Source organism: Vigna unguiculata, chromosome 7 (genome assembly GCF_037176805.1).
Source record: "Vigna unguiculata cultivar grain cowpea cultivar isolate G323 ecotype 2 chromosome 7, ASM3717680v1, whole genome shotgun sequence".
NCBI classification, from domain to species: Eukaryota; Viridiplantae; Streptophyta; class Magnoliopsida; order Fabales; family Fabaceae; genus Vigna; species Vigna unguiculata.
The window spans coordinates 47149419-47175336 of record NC_140798.1 but is presented as its reverse complement, the minus strand read 5'-3'; the positions used below and the strand labels follow the sequence as shown (position 1 = coordinate 47175336).

The 25918-nt window shown below is 32.3% G+C and overlaps 3 protein-coding genes and 1 non-coding gene across 5 annotated transcripts; 2 read left to right on the top strand and 2 right to left on the bottom strand.

Moving 5' to 3' along the window:
• Positions 1 to 60: 60 nt before the first annotated feature.
• On the bottom strand, positions 61 to 4954 carry LOC114191929 (aluminum-activated malate transporter 12-like). The gene is made up of 6 exons (XM_085676147.1): positions 3321 to 4954; positions 3001 to 3141; positions 2607 to 2879; positions 2074 to 2195; positions 1835 to 1978; positions 61 to 1586 (listed from the first exon to the last, which is right to left on the bottom strand). Exons 1-6 carry the CDS (start codon positions 3610 to 3612, stop codon positions 1002 to 1004), a joined length of 1557 nt encoding a protein of 518 aa, XP_085532273.1. The 5' UTR covers positions 3613 to 4954; the 3' UTR covers positions 61 to 1001.
• A 138-nt stretch (positions 4955 to 5092) lies between these two features.
• LOC114191928 (Calcium-binding EF hand family protein) lies at positions 5093 to 13315 on the bottom strand. Its single transcript, XM_028081382.2, has 7 exons — positions 12543 to 13315; positions 12275 to 12377; positions 12117 to 12182; positions 7732 to 7905; positions 7526 to 7622; positions 5497 to 5633; positions 5093 to 5386 (listed from the first exon to the last, which is right to left on the bottom strand). Exons 1-6 carry the CDS (start codon positions 13096 to 13098, stop codon positions 5508 to 5510), a joined length of 1122 nt encoding a protein of 373 aa, XP_027937183.1. The 5' UTR covers positions 13099 to 13315; the 3' UTR covers positions 5093 to 5386; positions 5497 to 5507.
• Positions 13316 to 19004: 5689 nt separating this feature from the next.
• LOC114192867 (U4 spliceosomal RNA) lies at positions 19005 to 19155 on the top strand. Its single transcript, XR_003606186.1, has one exon. It is a non-coding gene; the product is annotated as a U4 spliceosomal RNA (small nuclear RNA).
• Positions 19156 to 21431: 2276 nt separating this feature from the next.
• On the top strand, positions 21432 to 22985 carry LOC114190734 (GEM-like protein 4). 2 transcript variants are annotated; one of them, XM_028079724.2, is made up of 3 exons: positions 21442 to 21787; positions 21911 to 22185; positions 22489 to 22985. In XM_028079724.2, the coding sequence occupies exons 1-3, from the start codon at positions 21646 to 21648 to the stop codon at positions 22660 to 22662; spliced, it is 591 nt and encodes a 196-aa protein (XP_027935525.2). In that variant the 5' UTR covers positions 21442 to 21645; the 3' UTR covers positions 22663 to 22985. The 2 variants fall into 2 exon arrangements, with proteins under 2 accessions (XP_085531895.1, XP_027935525.2); XM_085675769.1 differs by having other exon boundaries at positions 21432 to 22185.
• Positions 22986 to 25918: the final 2933 nt, after the last annotated feature.

Genomic DNA, 25918 nt, shown 5'->3' with positions numbered 1-25918 from the left:
GTGTGACATTCAAGGGTTTTAACTGAATAAGAATTCATCTTATTTAGCTTTTCTTTCTAATAAAAATTATGATGTCATGGAGTTTCTTTGTTGAATTCCCTGTTACTTTCTTTATACCTCAATCAAACTCTAGCCCTAGTTGATTGAAAAATGTCATGCTGGATACACAAGGTTTGAATGATCATCATAAAATAGTAAAGACATCTTTGTTGAAAAGTTAGGTGGTAAAATCTTCCCCTACTTATATGCTAAATCTATAAATTGATTGGATGATGAAAAGTTTTGCAATGATATTAATGTTTAAACTCAAACCTTTGTGTACGAATACAACTCATTTTATCATTTTTTACATCCTTATGAAAGAAAATATATGAAAGTTTTCTAAATACCTCTCTCATTCCCAGAGGTATGTGTATTCTTCTTCACTTACAAGGGAGTATCTGATTTTTCTTTCTTTATATTTAATAGTTAATCAAAGATTGTAATTTTTTTTCACTTAAAGAAAAACATTTCTCTAATTTTACACATAGTTTTCCTTGTCATTTGTAATCTGTGTTTGAAGATATTGTATCTAAATTCTTAATTTTCTTACTTCTAATTTTAAATGTGAAGTAATATTTTGTTACTTTGATAACCAACAAACATCCTAACTCTTGAACATAATTAGAGATGGACCAACCTATTCATAAAAAAACTATTATAATAAAAGAAAGTGTTACTTGTTAAAATCACACATGAATTATTAATTGAAGATATATGGGGTGATTTCAACAATTATTTCTTAACAGACACACTGTTATCTTTCTTATCTTGCAATTAAAACATCTGCTAACAGAGTTGTTCATTTCTTCATTACATGTTTTCTATCACAACACTTAAAACTACATTACTGCTCTCCCCACATATGCCTTATTAATAAACACACACCTACTCAAAACGTTTAACTATGCTTGTGGGATAATAAACATAAAATTCTAAGGCAGAATATTAATACTCCCTAGTTAATCAAATGCATAAGAGGGCAAGTCATTGTGAACTATCTTTGGTTTTTCACAACTCACAACAATCTCATCTTTATCTCTGAACTCTCTAAAGCGTGACAATTTGGCCAAGTCATCAACTGCATCAATAACATGATCCAACTTTGCCACCATCTCCACAAGCATAGAAGTGAAAGCTGCAAAAGGCAATGCTTCTGAAAACTCAAGGCTTGTCATCACAATCTTACTCATCAGTGGCTTTAAAACCTTCTTGTGTCCCTCCACTGACATTTCACCAGAAAGTTCTCTGGATTTGTACTCAAACTTGGGAGAACAATCACTCCTAAAACTTGAGACTGAGACTCTAGTCTCCTCTTCAGCATGTGTGGTTCCACCAAAATTCTTTGAGCCTAGAAATAGTTGTGGCTGGGATTTCAACTCATCATTCAGATTTTGTAGAGCTTCATTGATACTGTCAGAGAGTGCTTGAGGGGAAAATTGACGCTTATTTCTTATGCTATTAGCTAACTCCCTAAGTGCTTTAGACACTTCTTCTGCAAGTCTGATGCAAGAGTCTTTGTATAGAGCTCTAATTGATCCTGGGGTCTTAATTCATGCAAAGATTAAGGCATGTTATTAAATCTTTTTCACAAACTGAAAAATATAATTACACACTGCATAAGTTGGTTAAGACTATGATTTTAGACCATATAGTAGTTTCTGGATCATTATGTCATTTGTTACATCTAGAAAATCATAAAATGTAGCTACAATAGTCTCTTTTGGTACCTGTGAGTATTATCTGTTGTAAGAGTAATTTTTGTTTTGTGAAGTATTTGATTAAGATATAGTACCTGAATTTCAGACAGCAGACACCCATGTAGTGCAACAATAGTGTAACTAAAATGGAGAAGAGTAACCCCCACTACTTTATATTGCCGCCACGGAATTCTGTGCCAATAATTTGACCATCTTGGCTCCCAACTTGCTTGCAGTGCCTGTTTAATTTCACACTCTTATGATATCTATCACAAAAAACACTAACTTTGGAAATGTTCAACTTCACTGTCAGAAAAAAGGTCACAAGAGTTACCAGTGTTTCATCTTTGGATTTAGAATCTAAGACAGCCTTATAACCTTTGTAAATCAGATCATCAGAAGCATCATCTTGAGTTTCTTGATTTTCAGAATCATTAAAGTATCTCACAACACAAGCTGCATGATTATTTGGACCATCAATGATATATATATATATATATATATATATATATATATATATATATATATATATATATATTATATTGACTAACACAATAGATAGAACTAAACAAGATGTAGTAACCTTTTGTTAAGAAGTTGACTTTAATTTTAAATTAATTTCACAAAACCTAACATAACAGGTCCAACCGATAACAAATCTCGTTACAATAGACTTTAATTCATGATTCTGATATTATGATAAGAATTGAACTTTAAATCTAATTTAACTTCACAAAATCGACTTGTAAGGTGAGATTTGCACCAATTTATATATTATGAAATCTTCTTATCTTTAGTTTTTATAAGATTTCCAACAAAATAGTAAAACACTTCGTGAGTGTTTTTGTTTAACATAGAACAGAGTACCTTGAACAGAGTTGGCTAGACCTTCGAGCTTTGCTATGGTGGAGTTGTGGAGGTCTTCCCCTGACCAATTTGGGAAAAGCAAAAGGCTCAATACAAGGCAGAGGCCACCACCAATGGCAATGGTGGCTATACGATCTTTTGCAATTGCCCAGACATTATCAACTCTGTAACTTGATACAGTTATCAAATTGAAAGTCAAGAGAAATATCATAACACCATAGTCATAGTTCTTCTTGATATGGGGGATGAACCTCACATAAGTAGTTACAGCTCCTGCCAATAAAACAATTCAAATGATGTGGTTTCATTTTATCTGCAATTAAAAGTTTATATGCAATCTCAAGTAAAAATTTCAAAGCAAAGATTCATTAACGTTATAAGTGATGATACTTACCCAAAATAAAAACTGCAGAACCAATGAAAACAGCTTGAAAAATCCGACCAGGGATGTCTGCAACATACTCCACAAGAAATGCCAATGATCCTGCCAGAAGAGTCCCCAACCCTCTATTTAGTCCTTTGCCTAATGTTGCTCCTGCATCGTAGTACAGCAAAACCACAAAAACATTCAATAAACAGATACAATATTATAACATGACAACCAATTTTTCCGTTGATACTAGTTGAAGCTCAAAATTTTCTGTACAAAAAGCATGTAAAAAAAAACACGATAATGTGAGTGACTGAGAATAGAAGTAGGTAAGTAGGTATTACCTACTGTGAATTCCATGACCACAACCACAGTGAGAACAGCTGACATGGCATTTTGTCCAATCCCTTCGAACAAAGGCTTTATCAGATACAGCAAAGAAACCAGTGTCAAAGCAAAACCCACTTTCAAAGAGTGGACCACCCTTCTTGGATCCTCTTTCCCTACTTTCACTGCTGTTCTCCATGCCAAACCTGTGGATTTTCTCACTCTCTCACCAACACTCTTCACATTTTTCCAAATCCAATCACTTCTCATCATGCTTCTGTTGCTTGCATAATAATTGGTTTCTTCCATGGAACCTCAAAAGGTTTAGCTTACTAAGAGAAAGGAAAAACTATAGTAGAACTGTTTGTTGATGAAGTAACCAGAAGCATAGATATATAATAAAGGGTATTTAGTCTTTGGTTACGTAGCATCGACATCATGGTGCACCTGTTATCTTTGCATGACTTGTTTATTGTCAAATAGAATTATTTAGACCTGCGTGTGTGGTTTTTAATTCTGACACATCATAGCAGGTTTAATGCTAATGTTAATTCTGAAGTTGACAATTGCTGCTATCTGCTTCTGAGAGGCACGCATTCGTAATTGTAACTCAAGTAGTAGATTTATGTTTTGGTTGGATGGTGTGAAAGAAAGTGAGTGAGAAAAAGAAAAGAAACAGAGATTGTTCATATATGTTGAGAGTGAAAAATAGTCACAATGTCTCAGGAAAACTGTGACAAATCTTCAGTTGAGCGTGCAGAAAGCATTTGCAATTGAACCAACCTTTCTTTCCTCATTATTCCCTTCAAATTAGCTCAAACATACTACGTTAATCTTCTCTAATATTTGCATTTCCCTCCATTATAACATTATTAACTCCAAACCAGACAAAAAAAAACTAAGATTTAGGACTGTCACATAAACTATATTTTGGGTTTATTCTAGTTAAAATTATTGTTTGCTAGCAATGTGGTGATGTTATTGCTTATGTGTGTATCTAATGTTCCCGTTGAATTTGAGTTGATTTTTACTTATTTCCAACACTAACTTACTGGTTTTTTATCGTCAATTTCTAGTTTGAGTGATGTTATTTTTTAAAAATTAAAAGTAAATAGATCAAGGAAAAAATATTGAGCATGAGAAATTGCACTAGCTACTTCAGTCAATCATCAAGCAGAATCACCCCACCTGTTGGGTCAAGTTCCAGACACCAGCCGCAGTACCCTCATTCTACTTAAGGATATTTAGTTTATAATAAAGGTTGTCTTTCAAATTCTAAGCTTGTATATTTTTGCTTTTCCTGGTTCAATTTTTTCCATGTCATTTTTAAAAATTTTATTAAAGAATATGAAACCTACTTGTTTCAAGATTTTGATTAGAAAAACTTTCGCATATGTTATGAAATTTGTTATAAATGTTTACTTTTAAATATTTCTTTTCTCTATTTTAAAAAGAAGGCACAATAAAAGCAATAATTAACTTATCCAATCCTTGAAACTTGAAACTCTTGACCATTCACTTTCATAATTTACAGAAAATGCCATTCAAACCCTATACTTTGAGATGTCAAACTAATGAAGACTTGTGAGACCAAATTGATTACAGTGAAAGGGAGTTTTACTCTGTTAACCTAATATTTTATTTCAAAAATCCGAAATTGTTGATTTTATCATTAACGTTTTGGTAAACATTATATTACTGCTACTTCAGTCCAAAAATATTCTAACAGTGGTACATGTATATTGCCCATTGAGAATTGATATGTTCTACTTAATGATAGCCGAACTAGTGATTTGAAAATTTGTATATTATTCTACAAATTTTACAATGAAGTTTAGATCCTATCATCCTCTAACTGATCCCAGTGTGACTCAACGACAAGTCACGGTGGATCCCATAAGCAAATAAGAACTCGCAGATAATATGAATGGAAAGAAGCAATAAATGTTGCCATTGCACAAAAAGCCCACCAGGATAGAGACTAAGGACCTCATAGGGCCTGAAACATCAAAATTCTGTTATGTCATTGTCTTCAAATACTGATTCCTTGCCACTAGAATTATGCCAAACTTTTCTGCGTATCCTACATTAGACGATCATAAAACATTGTAGAGAAAATATTCACAAAATGTTGGTAAAAATAAACTGGGAAAATTAGTAAAATTAAAAGGGGGAGTAAGGAGCTGCCTTTACCTAACATTAATTTATCGGAACTCATCGTGGTAATCACCATCATCATCTTCATCATCGTTGAAAATAGCACTATAAAATACATATGGGTTTTCTATCATCTCAGTCAAAGTAAGACGGCCATCCTTGTCTTCATCTGCCTGTCATAACATTATTTCAGGACTTCATATAATGGTCACTGATGAAATAAATGTATGATGTTATGCAACAGGTGTTGGGAGTGAGTATTGAGCTATCTCTGTCAGTATTAACTGCTTTCCATAACATTATTACAATGTTTAATGAGATGTAACACAACAGGTGAAGAAGTGCATATTGAAGTCATCGTTAAGAAAATTTAATCCAATAGTAGCATCTAGTTGAATGATCTGTCATGTAAATCGTGCTCCACAGATGTAACTCCGCAAAAGGAAAAAAGCACAAAGAATGATTTACATATAATATTCAGAATGCAGAGTGGTAAATACAAGGTATGCAATGCATCTCAATTCTCCCAACAAGGAAAAGAAAACCATCCCCTTTCTCCCTCTTAAAATATTATAAAAGGGGGGGCAAGGTTATTAAATTAGCATATATTTCTTCACATTGCTAAATAGCAGATAAGGCCCCCCAGCTTTCCCACAAAAGTGTTAAAAGTGTTCTTTCCCTTATCTTAAAACTCTGCATATCTACTAAAACAAGTTTTCTTAGCAGCATGGAGTGGAGATAAATCTGGCTGTAGTGATCTAAGTAGTTAGTATATCAAAATTGAGACATTATTTGATGACCATGAGCAAAAACAAAAATGTGCATTTTCAACAACTAAAACTGGAAATTGGAGAGGAAAAATGGATAACAAAATTGATTTACTTGATAAAGAAGTTCTCCAAGAAGCTATAATAATAATATTGAATACAAGCAGACAAAACAAATTTCAATTATTCTCATCCAGAAAGAATGGGAACTCATTAATGAATGATTTAGATTTTAAAGAGATCAAACAGAAAGTACAATTATCAGTTACGAGCTAACATTTTTCAAAAAAGAAGGAATCTTCAGTGATTAAGAGGCCAAGTCATTATGCTATCACCAATAAATACCATATAAGGTGGTTACAGTCAAAGACATTATTGATCAATCAAAGATAGAACCCTCAAGGTACAGAAAATTGATCAAATTTATGATAAACATCAAAACAAGTGGAAAACCCAGCCTTTAAAAGTGAAAAATCATATTAAATACCCCACTAAGCATTCCATACTGCTGGATGTGAGGCTTAAAAACCTCGTCCCAAGTCATTGTCACAGCACCGCCCCTGAGAACTGGTTCACTCTACAACCAACTATGATAACAATTGATAAACACTTCCGGAACCTGCCTCTAAAAGCTAGATGTTAAGAGAGGAAAATCAAATGCTTAAATACTCCTCCCTCCTCCTCAATGTGGGACTTAGAGACCTCAAGATACCCTCTAATTTTTTATAATCTAATATTTGGGTTTCTATCAAAGCAAAAAGACATTTACTCATAAACAGGAATGTATGTGATAAGTACCCAAACAAATGGGGGAATCCATCTTCAAAAAGGGGTATTAAGAGGGGAAGAACAAACACTTGAGTACTACTTAACAAAACCATTTACTCATAAAAATGAATGTATGCGATAAGTACTCAAACTAATGGGGGAATCCATCTTCAAAAAAGGGGTATTGAGAGGGGAGAAACAAATACTTGAGTACTACTCAACAGAACCTCTCTTGAAATTAACTCTGATACCGATTGATAGGTACACAACAAGCACTAGAGGAACCAACCTTCTAAAGCCAGCTATGGACAAGAATAATCAAACACTTAGATACTCCACCAAGCATCCCATACTACCCAATATGGGACTTGGACACCCTATAATATCTCAGTTCCTATTAGTATGTCATCCATATTAAGCCAATATCAATTGAATAAATAGTCTTTTGCATGATCGGATGACATTAAAAGAAAGAATCAGCACCTTAGCCAACAACAAGACTGTAATTATTGTAAAGTAAAATAGAGTACCTGTGAAATGATGTAATCGGCTTGTTGCTTTGCATAATAATGCTCAGATGGATGGAGTTTCCCAATTATGGGCAGTAGTTCAGCATCTGACAAGTATCTGCAAAGATTGAGATGATAACCCAAAATAAAAAGATAGTATACAATTAGGGGACTATTATAACGATTCAAAGAAAGTAGACTAATGATTGTAATAGAAAGGTGAATACCCGTCACCATCCTTATCAAGCTGACCAAATAACACTCTGGCTGGAGCATCCATCGAATTATCAGAATGATTCGAGTCATTATGACTTTCTTCATCATAGTTTCTCACCAAATCAAACAACCCATGGAAAAATTCTTTAAAGTTGACCTTTCCATCTCTGTCTGTATCTCTTTCCCTGTAAAAAAAACAAATGGGTAAATTAAACAATAGTAAGCCAAGACAATCATATAAATAAGCTTATTGCATATAAACTGAAGAGTTCATTCACTCCAGACAATAAAAATAACTACGAACATTTTCCCCGTTTCTAACATATGGCACAATAGTCAACGAAAAATACTACACAAATGTTGCAACTTCGCTTGAGGAGGCAAATGTCAAGCAAGGAAAAATTCATTTCCAACAATAACAAACCAATCATACATCAATCACTAGCAAGCCATGAGCTAAAAGAATTTAAATATTCAACATCAATCTTAATAGGTTGCACAGACTTGGGTGACCATAAGAAATCCAGTCAGGAATGAATTAGTTACAATTTTGTGGAGACGATAGCTTTGGGAGTAATTGGGGATATATTAAGCTGTGGATGGTTTGCGAACAAAAGGAAGGCTAAGAAAGACCAGAGTCAAGAATACTAATGGTAAGAAAAGGTCTACACTGCCTATTTCTGAATCTAAAGACACGTATATCCCCCATCTCCACCAGTTATGCTGCTAAAGTAAAGTTTTCCATCAAGACTACAAAACAGTTTAGGGGTTATTTCAAGCACCATTAGCTTCATGTAGGCATCTAGGATTCCCCAATATGTTAAGGACACTGGTATTTGGTATCCAGGCACATGATTTCATTGTCATTTAAGATACATGTTACACATAAGATCCCAGATATTATTAGTATCTCTTGCATCCAAACACGTGAATATAAAATACCCAACTAAAAAGTTTAACCAATTCCCATAATCATCATCAACATTTTATACCAAAATCTGTTGGATAAATCACATATCATATTCCTTTTTATCAGGTACACAAAATCCAAATTTACTTGTTTAAGGTTAAGATGAAGTTATTGAAAGTCCAAAGACAACTTATACAATCAAAAGCCTAGAGACACGAACAATAAAGGATACATACGTAGATAACACAACTAAGATATGTATCAAAAAGATATTGTTTTATACCAGAATACCATAAAATATCGTCTGTCAACAGAAAGCATGTACATAGTGGAGATATATGTGTATAATCCAATATATTAGAAAAAGAAAAAGAAAAGAAAATTATCTAAAGACTAAACACTGTCAGTCTCACCCTTCATAGGTAGAAAGCAGCATACGATACCCATACATGCAAAAATTTATGGTTAAAAAGAACAAGTGTCCATGTATAAATTAGAGAATTCTATTTACTTCTCTGGAATGTGTATAAATCTAAATCCTGCTGGTTTTTATCATTCAAGCAATTCATCAAAATATTCAGTCCATCTAAGACATATGTGATAGATTCTTAGTCTGCTTTGACCAAAAAATCAAAAGCAAAAGATCCAAAACCAAAATCAATTCTTTCATTTTGATTTTGGTATTGGATAGGTGCTAGAATACAATTTTCAATCTCTGGTCTCAGTTTCCCTGTCGTTTGACAAGAGACTGGGAATTCTCTCATTTGGGTTCATAAATCTTTCCCCTTTAGGAATGTTTCCCTATGGAAAATTTTGAAGGAATGAAAGACTTGAGGTCCTTGTTTAACTCTATGCCGTGTTTATCAGTCCCCATGTGTGGCCGCTTAAGACTGAAATAGCTTATAGTTATCTACTATCGTTACATCTTGGTCATTCTTATGTCAAATGCAATTATTATAAGAATAAATATACAGTTATATTAATAATTTTCTTTCATCAAATTATCTTAACTGTTAAATACTTAATGATTAAATAAATAAATCTATGATATGCAGTATTACAAACAGAAATCACATAGTATGAAAAAACTGATTGTCACAATATAAGAAAAAGATATTCAATAGTATCTTGATTATATTATCTTAACTAATTAGTTTCTATATTTTCTTATACGATTAATTTCTGTCCACTGATAGAGTACAAAAGGTTTTTATATAGCCAAACTATTAGAAATTATGTTTAGAATAACATTAGTTATAATAAAAGTCAGCCAAAATACAATACATGACAATTTCTAATTGTTGAAAGCGAAAAAATCATTCACATTGTCAATAAATGCATACTATTACTCTTTTCTTATTATCTCCTAGGATTGCTTTCTGTATCTCTTTATTATCTCGTTTTTTTTTGTAATGATTAGTAAAAATAAAGGGTTGGTGATTTACACTTTGCATCACGTTACATTTCACTTATACGCAAGAAAAATATTCAAATTCTCTACTCCACCAGCTTCCTCCTTCAGTACCTATACACCATCTGTAAAGTCTGGTAACCTTCCCGAGAGTCATCTCCAGATTGGCAGTTACTAACCAAACCACCAATAACATTCAAAGCAGCATACACTTCCAAATGCTGATTGCCTACACTTAGGTCATCCCCACAGACAGCTATCATCTATTCGCATGGTGCTGCATCCAAAAAGACTTTCTTGTCAATTATTCATGTGCCGTGCTTGTCTCACTGTTCTCTTTTAGATCTGTGATATTTGGAGTTTGAACCTATATTTGGAGGCATCAATTTAGGTCTCTAATTGGAATGTTGTTGTTTATCACCTTCTCTTATTATGTCTAGCCCTTTTTCACCTTGTTCACCACCTTTTTAATGTTATTTTGGCCTTATAGTTTTTGGTTACTGTTTGACTCGTTTTCAATTTACATAGCTAGCATAGCCTTGAAATGGAGAAAGTTGGAAGGTATCAAGTTCCAGACACATCCTGCCTTTTGCCTTAGATGTAGTCTAGCCCTGCCAATTTTTGACCTAGATGCAATTTGGCTTCAACTTCTGTACTGTTGTTAAATAGCCATTATAGTGATGCTAACAATAGCATTGCAAAAATCCTACAATCCGCTATTGCACTGTGGTGCAACTTCCCTAAAAAATCATGCTAACGCAGCTGTGATGGTTTTGAGACTGAGAAGTGGGATCATAGTTTAGATATGGGACTACCCGTGGCTTTTTTCCCAGTACCAATAATGTCCCACTCACATAGAAAGTCTTAAACCTCTCCTATACATGTTACGGAAACATTATTCATGCAAGGAAGGACTTCTATACTCCTCCATAAATGTTTTTCATCTCCTCCTGCATCCTCCTATCACCTCTGGAAAGTAGAGTAGTTGAAGATGCTGCAACCTTAGTATAGATTTTGAGGACTAAGAAGGAGAAGAAATAGAAGGATATGCCTCACTATCTGACAATGAGAATGATGATTATACGGAGGAAGAGGAAGAGGAACAGGCAAAGTAAAATGAACAAATATTTTATCTTTAACATATAACTTCTTTTTAATGTTTCCATGAACAATTGACTTTTGATTCAATATTATACCAACTATTGTGCAACCTTTCATTCACATGCAACTTTTTTTTTTATAATCTTTTAATTGATTTATTTCAACTGCTATATGACTTTCGCTTCTTTTTTTCCTGAAACTATTTGCTATATGATGTAGCAAAATTTTGGCTTTCCACCATTTCCACTATACACTATCAATAACACTAAGGTTTTCTCCCAAAAGCAATCTAGCCCCCACCTGTCTCCTATCCAGATTGCACTCGCCTTGTCTCCAACCAATGGGGTCATGGTGTTCGTTTTTCCAGACATTTATTCCAGTGACTTATTTTCTCCAACGAGACATACAATAATAAACTAGTAAGAAATTGATTGTGATTCATGTGAGCCTCCTATTGTTATCCTCATCGATGGTGATTTTTCATATTCCACTAATAAGCCATGTGGTGATGAATTCCTTCCTTGGTAGTGCAACACTCCAATATCTCAAGCATCCTTCATTTGCCTTTTCATTTGGTAGAGCGCTATTTACATATTTTCTTTTTCCTTAAAGGATTTTTAAACCATAATGAGCTACATGTAGACAAGGACAATTATAACAATATTCAGCACATATTATCTTGATTGTACATTAGAATGATCTAGTGTATCTTAGAGGATTGGTTTATAAGTTTCTTTATCATCCCATGATTTCTTTCCTTATTTAGTTAGGATTACCATCTAGTATTAGTATAAATAATTATTCGTGTTTTATGTTTTGCATCACCCTCTTAACACATCAAGAATTCACAACACAGGAAAATATCACCCAAAGTTTCTATTCTCTCTCTACACCTAAGCTATAACTCAAAACCCCGCAATTTCAATACTGATATATTGAGCCTTCATATAGACTTCTTCTGATATTTGAGTTACCTGACTTCCTCCTTGCACAACCACTGATGAAGCTTAGGGTTTTTGCTGTCCGCCGGGTGCAGAAAGCTAGGAAAACCAAAAAGTAAAAATAAGGAAAAGAGGAAAGGATCATCATGGGTTTAAACAAACAGCTTCCTAGGAAGTAGTATAGGCCTCACTCGTTGAATTCAGTCAAGTTTAGAACACCATCTCCGTCAGCATCCGATGCATTAAAATGCTCTTCTTTCCACCAACCGATGTCATAACCGAAAGACTCATTATCTGGCAAAAATTAAAAAACACAACATTCAATACACAGTCACAATGATCAAATAATCATCGCTATCTAAACGCACGGCGATCTCAAGTTCAAGTCCATAGCACGCAACTACATTAGTCGATTATAGTAGTGTTACTCGGATCTAAAAGCTGGAAGAGGGGACAGGCCTGCATTTTGAGCCCAACTGGGAGGATCGTACTCGGAGAAGGAAACAAAGCCATCATGATTCTTGTCGTGAAGCTCCATCTCCCTCTGGGTGCGATGCAGGACCTCGCGCTGTGCCTGGTAGAGGTTCCACTGAGTCAACTCGTGCTCGGTGACGAACCAATCGGCGGGGTCCACGTCGATCTTGGGGAACAAGAGTATCAACCTGTTGGTCACATTAAACTTGTCTTCGTCATTCAGGTAATCCTCAGCGTCCATGAAGTCCTCCCACTCGGGCTGGGACTCGTGGGCCGGTGCCGAGTCCGGGTCTGGGTCCAGCTCCGGGTGTTTCTGGTGGATTAACTGCTTCTCCCACTCCTTGTCCTCCCGGTGGCGCTCCAGCTCAGCCACCAAGGGGTCGAAGGGCACAGCGTGGTGGCGCGACGGTGCGAGGGTGTAGTTGGAGCGGAGCTTGAGGCGGCGGTGGCGGTGGCCGGAGAACGTCCTGGGGGAATGGGAGAGAAACAAGAGCAGCACCGCCGCGACGACTATGTAGACGAATATCAACGCTTTGGCCATCGCTGAGGGACAGCCACCAGATCTGATTCTGCACTTTCCAATTCAATTGAACTCGATTCTCCCCGCTTTTATCCCTTTTTTAAATCTCATTTTTAAATCTCATTTCCACCTAATTACCATTTACGCTACCTTTTAACCCCTCTCTCTGATTTTCAGACTCACCCTTTCTCTTCCTTTCAGCTCCCAATTACGCTTTTTCTTTCTATTCCTTCCACCGTTAACTCTCTTCTTTCTTTTCTCTGAAAGATACACTTAATCACTTCCTTAATTCTTGATTAAATAATAATTAAGAATCTAACAACGTAACAAAAACTGTAATTGGGTACGATTCTGCATATCGTTTGTAAAATAATAATAATAATAAGGTATAAATATGTTTTTTTTTACCTTATAATTAAGTGTCAAAAAATAACCCAAAACAAATAAAGTTATAAATGGGTTATCAGAAGAGATAACTTTTTTACAATTAATGAATTTAATATTCGTACATAATCATATTACATAACTTAATCTACATTATTAATTAATTGCGAAGACCAATAATTTTATTTACCATCTATGTTTTACTACATAATTGCGTGATCTGTTAAGTGTTTAGGGAACACTAGCTCATCACGTAACTGAGTCAAACTTGACATTTGACTATTGGTTTCATCTTTTTGACCTCGAGAAGATTCGTAATTACCTGAGATAAATATAATTATACACATTCAAAGTTAAAACAGTGGAAACAATATATAAAAATTAAAACGGATAATAATAAACCAATATCTGACCTTTATAAATAATAATTTTAATAAAAATAAAATTATATTCATTTTTTATTATAATTTTATTTCATTTAACTTTACTACTTGTATTCCACATTTATACTATACAAAAAATAAAGATTTTTAAAAAATACGTAATCATGGTTTTGTGATAAACCATTATAAGTCAATTATCCTGAAATCTTTTATGACATGTCTCCGTTTCCGAACGAATAAGTTTAGTTCCATTTCAAAGAATAATATTAAAATGAAATTGTATACCTTATTTTACAATTAACTGTAGAAACAAATCTATTAACAATAATATATATATATATATATATATATATATATATATATAAAATTCAATAAAATATATAAAGAGAGAAAGAGAGATATTTACATCATTCTGTTTTGTTTTATTGAATTAAAAAATATTTTTTATAATAACTTTTATTGTTTTACATATGAACATGTACATTATTTATTTATTGTTTTATTTTAATTTTAACTATTATTTAACATATTTAAACTTAAATTAAGTCCATTGGAGTAAATTTTATTAATTATTTTGAAAAAAACAAGGTGTGTAATATTTTATATATATACATATTAAAAAAAGTAAAATGTTTACAATATTTTTAAAAGATTAAATATATTTTTAATTTTTAAAATTTCATGTAAAATTGGATTTTATAATCCAAATTTTGAATTATTTTTATTTTTAAACTTTACTAATGAATGAATGTAGTCATTGTGATCAAATATTTTTAATAATTTGTTAATATAATAAAAAACATTATTACTTGTATGTACACGTATTATCACATGTGTACACTAATGTGAACATACACATGACAACATGCAAGTATACACAAATACACATATATGGTAACACTGTTACGTTAACGAATTCTTAAGGTTGTTTAATGACGAAGACTACATCAACTTATTTTTAAATAAATTTTAATGTGTAAGATAAAGATGAAATTGAATTTCATCTTATAATTTAATAACTAGAAAAAGTAAAAGGAGAAAATACAAATCAATTGATAACTATATTTAGAAAAAATAGAAATCACGAATCAACAACTTCTCTGAGAACTCTTGTTGTTGTGTTGGTGTGGATAAAATTAAAGAGAAGAGAATAAAAGTTGTTTCGGGTATAGGGACCAAGCACCTATCTCAAACATTCGATTTGTCTTTACAATTTTCTTAATCGAATTCTTCTCGCTTCCACCTGTTCGGTTGTCCAGACGATTGGGGTACCTGTCTACAAGGTTTCGATGGTTAAGTTAGTTCAAGTTGGTTCGGGTAAGTGCAATTAATGCTGTAATAAATGTGAAGTAAAAGTCCTCACCAACTTACTTTAGACTCCTATTTATAGTTTTTGACATGGGCCCATGATTAGGGTTTTTTTAATCATGACCCAATTGCTTTTTAAACTTGATTACAAACTTGTATTTAGGGATGGCAACGGGGCGAGGCGGGCACGGGTTTCGCTATCCCATACCTATCCCCGTAAAAAAAATTCATCCTCATCCCCATACCCAAACCCAACGGGTATTAAACTTTTGACCCATCCCCATCCCCACCTGGTAACGGGTATAATCTCGTACCCATACCCATACCCATACCCATTTTCTTACTACTTTAATATTAATTTTAATTCATTTTTATAAAATAATAAAAATTTTATGATAAAGGAAACATAATATTATCAAATATTCAATGTTAGAATGATGATTGTTTATTCCATATCAAATACTTTAAAATAAATTATAATTGTTTACATTTTATATAATAATACCAAATAAAATTTCATGAGAGCTAAAACAATTATTAAATTTGCAAATATTAATGAAACATAATTGATAAAATTTAAATTTTTTTAAAAAAAATATAAAAGAAAAACAAATATTCAAATTAAAATATATTTTAAATGTTTGTTTACTTCAATCTTTTAAATTCTAATAAATCTTTTTTTATACACTAATAAAAGTTATAATACATCATTTGATCAAAATGATACAAAGAACATAATTGATATTTTAAATGTTTGTTTACTTCAATCTTTTAAATTCTAATAATTATCTTTTTTATACACTAATAAAAATTATAATACATCATTTGATCAAAATGATACAAAGAACAAATAATAATCATAATAAAAGTTTAAAATAAATTATAATTGTTTACATTTTAGATTATAATAACAAATAAAGTTTCATGAGAACCAACACATTTATTAAATTTACAAACATTAATGAAACCTAGTTGATAATATTTAAAAATATTTTTTAAAAAGTATAAGTGAAAAACAAATATTCAAATTAAAATAAAATTTTAAATGTTTGTTTACTTCAATCTTTTAAATTCTAATGAATATCTTTTTTATATACTAATAAAAGTTATAATACATCATTTGATCAAAATGATACAAAGAACAAATAATAATCATAATAAAAGTTTAAAATAAATTATAATTATTTACATTTTAGATTATAATACCAAATAAAATTTCATGAGAACCAACACATTTATTAAATTTGCAAACATTAATGAAATTTAAAAATACTTTTAAAAAAATATAAAAGGAAACAAATATTCAAATTAAAATATATTTTAAATGTTTGTTTACTTCAATATTTTAAATTCTAATGAATCTCTTTTTTATACACTAATAAAAGTTATAATAGATTACTTAATCAAAATGGTACAAAGAACAAATAATAATCATAATAATAAAATTTTAACATAGATCTATCTTTTGAACTTCAATTATGTTGGATGGTGATAAAAAAATATTAATGACAATTACATTAAATTTTTATATTGTAGTAAATAAAAGTTATTTATATAATTATAGTGAAAAAATTACAGTATGATTGATAATGAGTTAAAATATAAAAAATAATTAAATAAAATATATCGAAATAGTATTATACATAATGAAAATAAACAAGAAATAAAAATATTAAAAAATTAACAAATGTTTACAAACAATTTGAGAGACTATTGAAAGAAATCGCACAAAAGAAAACAAATGTATAATTAAGGGTATGATAAGTTGAAAAATATCTTAGAGATCTAAGAAAACTTTTCAAATATCAACATATATACTCAGTAGTTGAGAAATAACAAAAAATGTTTTAGTGAAATAAAAAAGTTATTCAAATGAAACAAAAACTAATAATAAGAATAATAAGTAAATGATTTTTTTTTATATTACCTAGTAAACGAAATGTTTGTGCTATTAAATACTTAAATTGAGAGTATTAAACATTTTCATGTGAAAGAAAAATATACATTAAATAAAAATATTAAAAAATAATAGAAATATTCAAATGTGAGACATAAAATTTTTTAATTAACATACATATTTTGAACATGATTACATCAAGATTATGATAAGATGAAAAATATAATTGAAATGCAAATGAGTTTCATGACAATCCAAATAATTAGAATAAATAAAAAATAATATATATATATATATGGTTATTTAATTAATTAGGAATATTTTAATAATTTAAACAGGGACGGATAATATGGCGGGGATATGTACATCCCCATACCCATCCCCATACCCAATTGAAAAAGTCGGGGATTCCCCATACCCATACCCATACCCAGTCAATGCGGGGATTCCCGTCAAAACGGGGACGGGTTTATTTGCCATCTCTACTTGTATTACTTTAATTTACTTTTAACTTACTGATTCAGTTTTGGTGTGGTCGCCCAACGGGAGGGTCGTGCGTCCTGGCGGGAGTTCCCATCATTGTGAAGACAAAGTTCAATTGGAATGAACGCGGATGTCGTTCAGTCGCGAGTTCCCTTAAAGCTCTCCAGAAAGATTGTCACATCAACAATTCAAGGGATCGTCCGTCTGTAACGGGCGGCCTGCGACCGCTTGTCCTTAGCCCGCCTGACCGATAGTCTGACTAGAAATACTCATACAATACAAGAATGAAAATAGAAGTTTCGGCATAATGTACATAATGTAAAAAAGAAGAGGATAAAATGATGAAAAGAGTTGAAAAAAATGAGAAAAAGAGTTGCGATGCATTCCAATTTCCATAATGTATTTGTTTTTAATATATTCCGAAATATGTATTACTTATTATATTTTTAAATTTGAAAATAGAGAATACTTTTTATAATGCAAATTTCAGAATCCATTTTATAAATTTTATAAATACATTCCGAAAACATTCCAAAATATATATTTTCTCAAATATATATTATTTTGATATGTATTTTGTAATGTAATTTTTTTAAAATATATTTTATAATACAGATTTTGAAATGTAATTTTAAATATGTTCTGAAATATACATACTAAAAGATATTTTTATATCTAGAAATACATTTCAAAATTCATTAAAGAAAAAAGAGAAGTGAAAAGGTCATTTTTAGTTTTTACTATAATTTAATGAAGGATAACTTTGAGTTTATAGATTTTACGGGGGTGTAGGAAGAAAAGAGGGAGGTACATGAAGAAACAGTCTTATTTGACGAGCTTACAAATTGTAAATTGTCCAGCATCTTGAATAGGTGAATTGAATCATATAAAATAAAATTGAAAAAAAAAAGTTTTAACGTTGCAAAGTGTACAATTGAGAACATCATATGTTTTTTCTTTTCTGGTGTATGAAATATGTATAGTAATTAAGAGAAATGAGTTAATGTATCATTATTTTTTTTAACGAAATGTATGAACTTATAATATGCAGGTTAGCTCAACTTACCAACCTTTATCCCAAATGATAAATTTCTAAGTGTTTGGGGTCAATTTTGGTTTATACTTGAAGTAGATTTGATTTATCAATCAATTTAATTTATATTTTTGAATTCCAACATATTTGACGATTCTATATTAAATTAAATAAGCACTTAAATGCGTCAACTAATAAATAGAAAAGAAAATGTGTGAATACAGTGAAACAAGTTATAGTGGTTTGTGATAAGATTATTGTCAAATACAGCTTTAGCTTTAATTTCTGTGGTATTGTATGTGTCTAAACCTCAAGAATTCAAAATGTCTTGAAGTGATTCTACAGACTTGAATCGAGCTCAAGTCCCACACGGATTAGAACAAAAATTGAAACTGACAGAAGCTATAATAAAATGAGTTTTTAGTTATCTTAGAAAAGCATCTTTGCGCTTGGGGCAATGACGCAGCTAGTGAGGTTCTAACCGAGGCGCGTCTATTGCTGGTTGAAAACTATTTCCAAACCCCCTCTTAGGCCTGGGTTCAGCCTTGGCCTTCGAGAATTTCTGGAAGGACTCCCTTTGGGGTAAAGTCCTGCAATCTTAGTTTTATATTTTTAGAATTTTCTTTAGATCTTTGATTTTATATAATCCATCTTCATCTGTCACTGTGGAATCATGCTTCCGAAGATATAAAAACATTTGTCTTGAGCTCTAAAATCTGACTGGTATTGTTTTTTAAGAGGAAAAAACAACCAAAACAGTCCAAAATATTATCTTAAATAACTGTCTCGTTCAGACCTTTTACCAATCAAGGTTGTTGATGATCCGAGGTTGAGTCATCCCACAAAAGAATATTATGTTTTAAAATTTTGATGTTTTAAAATTTTAAATTGAAAATGGTATTAATCTTTAATAATTTTGTATTGATAGTAGTGTCAATCTTTGATGTGATTGGATTACTTATTGGTATTACATCTCCTTAATGAATCTCCATTTCTAAAGACCTTATTTTCGATACTATAAGGCACATGGTCTTTCACATGGAGTTCAAAAACATCGTTGGTATCCTTGTAAGCCTCAGACATCTTTCCAAGTGAAGGAACTGATAATTCTACATCCTTTTGTGCAATTTTAGTAGAGTCAATTTTGTTTTTCAAACAAAAGGAAGTATGCTCTAGAACATGGTGGATTCTCTGGAATTTCTTATACATGTAAACCATTTGTAGGTACCCATTTGACAACACCAACAACTGAAACTGGAAAGTACTAGATAATGATGCAAAGATAATATATATAAATATATCAATTCATTGAATTTGATCATTCCTTCCAAATTTCAAAGCACAAAACTTTAATTCCTCATTCGCTTTTCCACAAAGCTTTGAAGCATGTCGAACACTCTTCTCTCTTCCCCTACTGTTCCTAAGCACATGAGTTTCAAATCCAACATGCGGCTGCAGATTACTTTCCATTTCTGACATAAACAATTCCACGTTCCTTTGTTATGTTCTTTTACATTATTTTTCCCTAACCATAATCACATCCCTGTCAGCAAGCTCACTTTATGATGGCTTCATTAATGTCTGTCTGAGATTTAGTTTGGTCTCAAACCACGTGAGAGCATGGATACAATGCTTTTAGTTGCTGATGATAGCAATTTCTTCAATGATGAGTCAATCACTCCAAAACAAGGTAAAGGGATATAACTATATTCAGAGAATGGTCCCCTTTTTCCCTTGAGAGAAAAAGCAACAAAGATTCTGTTGATTCTGTTGTCTCCCACATCACATGTCGGCACATGTCCAATCACCTTGCCTAATGCTTACTGTTGAAGGGTGTACGTCAATCTTAAACACCATGCAAGTGCCATCATAAAATTCCACAAAAATTCTTAACAATATTTTTGTTCTTGGTGGAATCAATTGTCGTCTGTAGAGACAAGTGGACCGAATCATGATGTTTGTATCTTCAATACAAGGGAGTTGTGTCCCGACTAATAACTATAGTTTTTGGTCTAACGGTAAATGCTCATCCAGCAATTACCGGAGGACAATTGCTCTATCTACCAATTTTAACATTGAAATTTTATGAATTTGATTCAATCTTCAACTATAGTTTTTTGTCTAGTGATAAGCGTTTCATCCAACGATTGGTATCATAACAAAATCACGAGTTTGATTACCGATGGACAATTGCTTTATCTAACAAATTTAACATAGAAATTTCATGAATTTGATTAAATATTCAACTGTGATAGACAAAGGGAAATGTTAATTAAGCGTATGATGGTATAAATTAGGCAGTTCAACCGATAAACTTCATCATCTCTTTACTTTTTCATGACTAATCACAAGAGAATATGCCATCAGAAAGTTCAAATGCCAACTCATAAAGCTCTGGTGACACATCCTCACATGAGATGTGTATTCATCATTTACTTTTTCTTGCTTAATTTCCAAACATATTTTCCAAAATAGTGCAGTTATAGATTGGTTTGTGTGATAGCATTTGGCAACATGCTATAAGCAAGAGTGCTTTTATTTCCTTACTTGGATCAATCACCATGGAACCTTGCTCTTGAAGGCATACAAATCTTTCTCTAAGCCTCTTAAAATTAATCTTTAAGATTCCTTTTTTCATTTTGAATTGAAAAGGTTGACTTGCTGTGCTACTTTTTCCTAAAAGCAGCCAAACAATACATGCATCAAAATATTGTCTTGAATAACTTTCCCTTTAAGTTGTCATGCCAATGCCTTTACATCGATCAATTGGTGATCTAAGGTTGAGTCATCCCACCAAAGGTGAGATTCACCTCCTACTTTTCATCTCTTTAAATACTTCTTCAGAATATGATGGAACCATCACCCCAAGTGAACATATCTTCCTTAGAAATCTACTAGAGCTTCTTTCACTCTGGTTTTTCTCATAGAGCAGAAATTGTACTCACCTGAGAGACTATTCGACCAAATCCGATAAGAAACTGTTACTCACGTCAGAGACTACTCGGCCAAATCCGATAAGAAACTGTTACTTACTTCAGAGACTACTCGGCCAAATCCGATAAGAACATTAATCATCAAACATGCAGACCTCACTTCTTCATAACCTAGTTGTTGGAACTCCAGTCATCTCAGCAACTTATGATCAAATTCAAAAGCCGGTGAACAGATACTTACCTGGTCCTGCCACTCAATGCCAACGTTCAACCACAAAATCAAAACAAAGTATATTTTTCTTCTTTACTGACAAATATCTAACTTTGATAAGACTTATTTATATATATATATACCTGAAATTGTTTAGCTTGGTGGATGGAACTGATTCTGTTTGTTACTCTGATATTGCAGTGAGAGTGAGGACAGATATATCAGAAACTGTTATGAGAAAGTTAAGCTTAGGGGCTCGCATTCTCCGAGTGGGTGGAGTGGAAAACGTGTTTAAGCAGTTTTTTAGTGTGAGAGAAGGAGAAAGGCTTTTGAAAGCTTCACAGTGTTATTTGTCCACCACTTCTGGTCCTCTACCAGGTTTTCTTTTCATATCCACAGACAAAGTTGCCTTCTGCAGTGAGAGATCAATGAAAGTCTTTACTCATTCTGGCCAAATGCTGAGGATCCGTTATAAGGTTAGTCACGTTAGAAATAATCTAAGTATGAGCTTAAGTCTCACATCGAATAAAATGATAAAGTTAAACACTGTATTATCTGGGTTCAATTGGAGTTACATGTGTATAACCTCTCTAATAAAAATCCACTCTGAAGAAAATCCTCATCATTCTCTAACTAACTTCTTCAAAGTAAAAATGCACAAGTTGATTTTGACTTACTAAAATTTATAAAGAACTTTATGATAGAGCATCTTCAAATTTCTCTGTTCCTCTTGATCCAAAGATTTGATGAAGTTCTGATGTATATTTGGAAATGTGCAGGTTGCAATTCCACTGAAGAAGATAAAGTGTGTGAACCAAAGTAAAAATGTTCAGAAGCCAACCCAGAAGTACATAGAGATTGTCACGGAAGACAACTTTGATTTCTGGTTTATGGGTGTCTTAAAATATCAGAAAACCTTCAAATATCTTGAGCAGGCACTTTCTCAAGCTTAGAGAGCTGAGTAGCAAAATCCACCGTTTAAACTCGAAGATTCATGTTGAGAGGACAAACAGACACAAAAGATGAAAGCAAGAATTTGAATGCTGTCATTGAAAATATTGTGCTTTGTCTTTGGTAAAAGGGATTTCACATCATTGTATATAGGGAATGGATGTGGTTCATTGTATATAGAAGTTTGAGACTCAATTACACATTGATTATAATGAAAATTTGTTTAGAACGAGATTTTAGTTCTATTCAGGAGTTCAATGATTATCTATTGTGATTGTAAAAAATCTGACATTGTCAACCAATAAAATAATTCTACTGGTATAACTTTGGAGGTGCTGACTTCAAATACTATAAATGGCTAAGAAGAAACACAGTCTTGTGAACTTCACTTGGATTGTGCTTAAAGAAATTTACAACGTAATCAATATGTTTGGTATCCTCATTCTGTTGAGTAAACTTAAATGTGGATAGTTGGAAGATGCTATATTAATTGTCTAGGAGATTCAAAAAGGTTGAGAATGGGTCATTAAGCATGCAATAGAGTTCATTAATTATGAGTTAGATAGTGATTATATTTAATGAATATATTTGAAGGGTCATGTCCAAAGACCTATAAAAGGACCATGTAGTGCTTCATTTCAAAACACAACAAATCTGAATATAGAGAGTATTTATCCAGAAAAACTTGTTTGTCAACACATTCAACCTTTGTGATTGAGAAAGCAAAAGCAATATATTTTAGGTTAAGAAGTTTGTTAATGGCAAGTATAGGTTATTTTGTTTCAAGGTTTTTCTTTACTTTGTCCAACTTTACCACCAGAGAATTAGGAGAAGCGTTGATGACAGATCCTTTTTGAATGTGCTGTCAGAAAGACTACTTTTATTTCGTTACTTTGATCGGTCACATCACAGAGAGGAATCCATATTTTTCCAGAGGCAGCCATACAATCAATGAAATCAAAATATTATCTTGTATAACTTTCCTTCAAGTTGCAATGCAGAAAGTAACGGTCGAGAATAATTCAAGTGAGTTAAAACCCTACAACGGATAGAAAAGACAAAGTTAAACATTAACTAAGAATAAATCAGAACCAATAATTTTGGTAATGATTATGTGGTCATTGAGAAATTGTAGTTCCATATGGTTATATGACATTGGACACCACTCTTACTCAAAAATCTTAAGGCAATGGTGCTATGAGTCTTTATTGTTATATAGTGTTTAATTTTGTCTATCTTATCCAATGTGAGACTTTGACTCATACTTGGACTATTTTCAATAAATATATATATATATATATATATATATATATATATATATATATATATATGTATATGTATATATGATGAAAAAATGTTTGTAAACAAATTATTTAAACAGATTATTTATTATCCTACATACATATTACCTTTACACATTAAACAATTTCTGAAAATGCTTTTCATTAAAACTGTGAGGATGTCAAAAACTCTTCTGATACAAGACTTTCAAAGCCAACGTGCTGTTACACATGCTTTTCATTTCTGAATTAAACATTAAAGAATTTGACATTCCATATAGATTTACCATTTATTCTCTTAATCATCCCTTGATTCATAGCCCTGTCAGCATTCTCACTTTATGCATGGATATATTTTGACTCAACAAAAAGCAGTGATGGCTTCGTTAATGACTGCCACAGTTCGAAGCTTAAGATTCAAAGCCCGAAGAGCATGAGTGCAAGGTTTTAGACTAATGACATCAATTTCTTCAATGGTAAGTCAATCGCTGAAAATAAGATAAAGCATAATCTATATTTGGGGAATGGAATGATCCCTTTTCCCCTTTGAAAAGAAAGAGATTGTTGTGTTGTTTCCATGTCAGCTTGCCTAGCTAGTGCCTACTTTGTGGACAGTATTTGCACCCTATGCAATACCCAACTTGGAACTTTTCATAAAGTCTTAACAATATTTTACCATTATTCTTTCATCAATCTACTGTCTCATTCAACCTCCTGTTATATGATATTTTACATTAATTGCAATAGTTCACATAGGGAATGGGATAGACTAAGAACCTGTTCCGATAGTCGAGTTCAGGAATATTGGATTCAAGTGTGAGTTTAAGTTTGCAGGGTAGAAATGACAAAGTTAAGCATTATATATATAAAAAAAAAAAGACTCATAAATCTAATGGTTCAAGATTTTAAGTTAAAATTGATATCAATCACGAGTGCCTGTACCTGAGTCCAAACACATAAGGCATTGACACCACTTTCAACCCAAAACCTTAAAATAATTATGATCTTTATTCTTATATAGTGCTCTACTTTCTCGTATCTGGTCAATGTGGGACTTAGACTCACACTTGGATTCCTAACAATCTCCCACTCAAGGATGAGTCCCTTCAACCACATTGGTACACTCCCCCTCCATTGGCTAGAAATGAGAAAGCAAAGCACTATATAAGAATAAAGACTCATAAACCCATTGCCTTAAGGTTTTGGATTGAAAGTGGTGTCAATTCCTTATGTGGTTGTGCTCAGGTTTCATTAGTGATTGTTCTCCCCAATGATACCCCTCTATAGACCTAACAAAAGAGACTTATTCTTGAAGGAGAGATGGTTGACAATATTCCGAGTGTGAATTTAAGTTCTACATTGACAAAAATGACAAAGTTAAAAATCATATAAAAGAAAGATCATAAACACAACATCTTAATATTTTGGATTGAGAATGATGTCGATATCTTGTATGGATTAGACTCATGTCACACACATGTAGGTTTCAACTTGAGGTCAGAACAGCAGCAAAGGGCAGCTGAAATAGCCTTGGTGAGGCAAGTTGGTGTAACTAAAAGTATTGCAACTAGTTGGTGTATTTCATGAGACAACCTTTTACAGTTTAATTTCTTTAAGTGCATGGCTCCAATGGTTTTTATGTCACAGCATATGTCATAATGTTATAAGTATTTACTTCCATCAATCACCATGCAGCCTTGCTCCTGAAGATACGTGATGGTATCCTCTCAAAACAACCTTTCAAGGATTTTTTTAGATTTGAAAAAGCCAATTTGAAAGTTGATGTTCAATCTTCTTCCTTTCTAAAAGCAGCCAAACAATCCATGACGTCAAAATATTATCTGTAACAACTTTCTTCCATGCCACTGTGTCAGTGCGTTGATATCAATCACAAACGTGGTTGATGATCTAAGGTTGAGTCACCCTTCCAAAAGGAAAATATTATTCAAGTTTTCACCCCTTTAAATATCTCTTTGCA

Coding starts and splice junctions, on each gene's coding strand:
- LOC114191929 (XM_085676147.1), bottom strand. CDS start 3,612: ATGGAAGAAACCAATTATTATGCAAGCAACAGAAGCATGATGAGAAGT. Junction 2,880..3,000: donor TTCTGCAGTTTTTATTTTGG/GTAAGTATCATC, acceptor TTTTATTGGCAG/GAGCTGTAACTACTTATGTG. Junction 1,979..2,073: donor AATCCAAAGATGAAACACTG/GTAACTCTTGTG, acceptor GAAATTAAACAG/GCACTGCAAGCAAGTTGGGA.
- LOC114191928 (XM_028081382.2), bottom strand. CDS start 13,098: ATGGCCAAAGCGTTGATATTCGTCTACATAGTCGTCGCGGCGGTGCTG. Junction 12,378..12,542: donor CAGTTGGGCTCAAAATGCAG/GCCTGTCCCCTC, acceptor AATTTTTGCCAG/ATAATGAGTCTTTCGGTTAT. Junction 5,634..7,525: donor CCGATTACATCATTTCACAG/GTACTCTATTTT, acceptor ATGTTATGACAG/GCAGATGAAGACAAGGATGG.
- LOC114190734 (XM_085675769.1), top strand. CDS start 21,646: ATGCAGACCTCACTTCTTCATAACCTAGTTGTTGGAACTCCAGTCATC. Junction 22,186..22,488: donor TGCTGAGGATCCGTTATAAG/GTTAGTCACGTT, acceptor GGAAATGTGCAG/GTTGCAATTCCACTGAAGAA.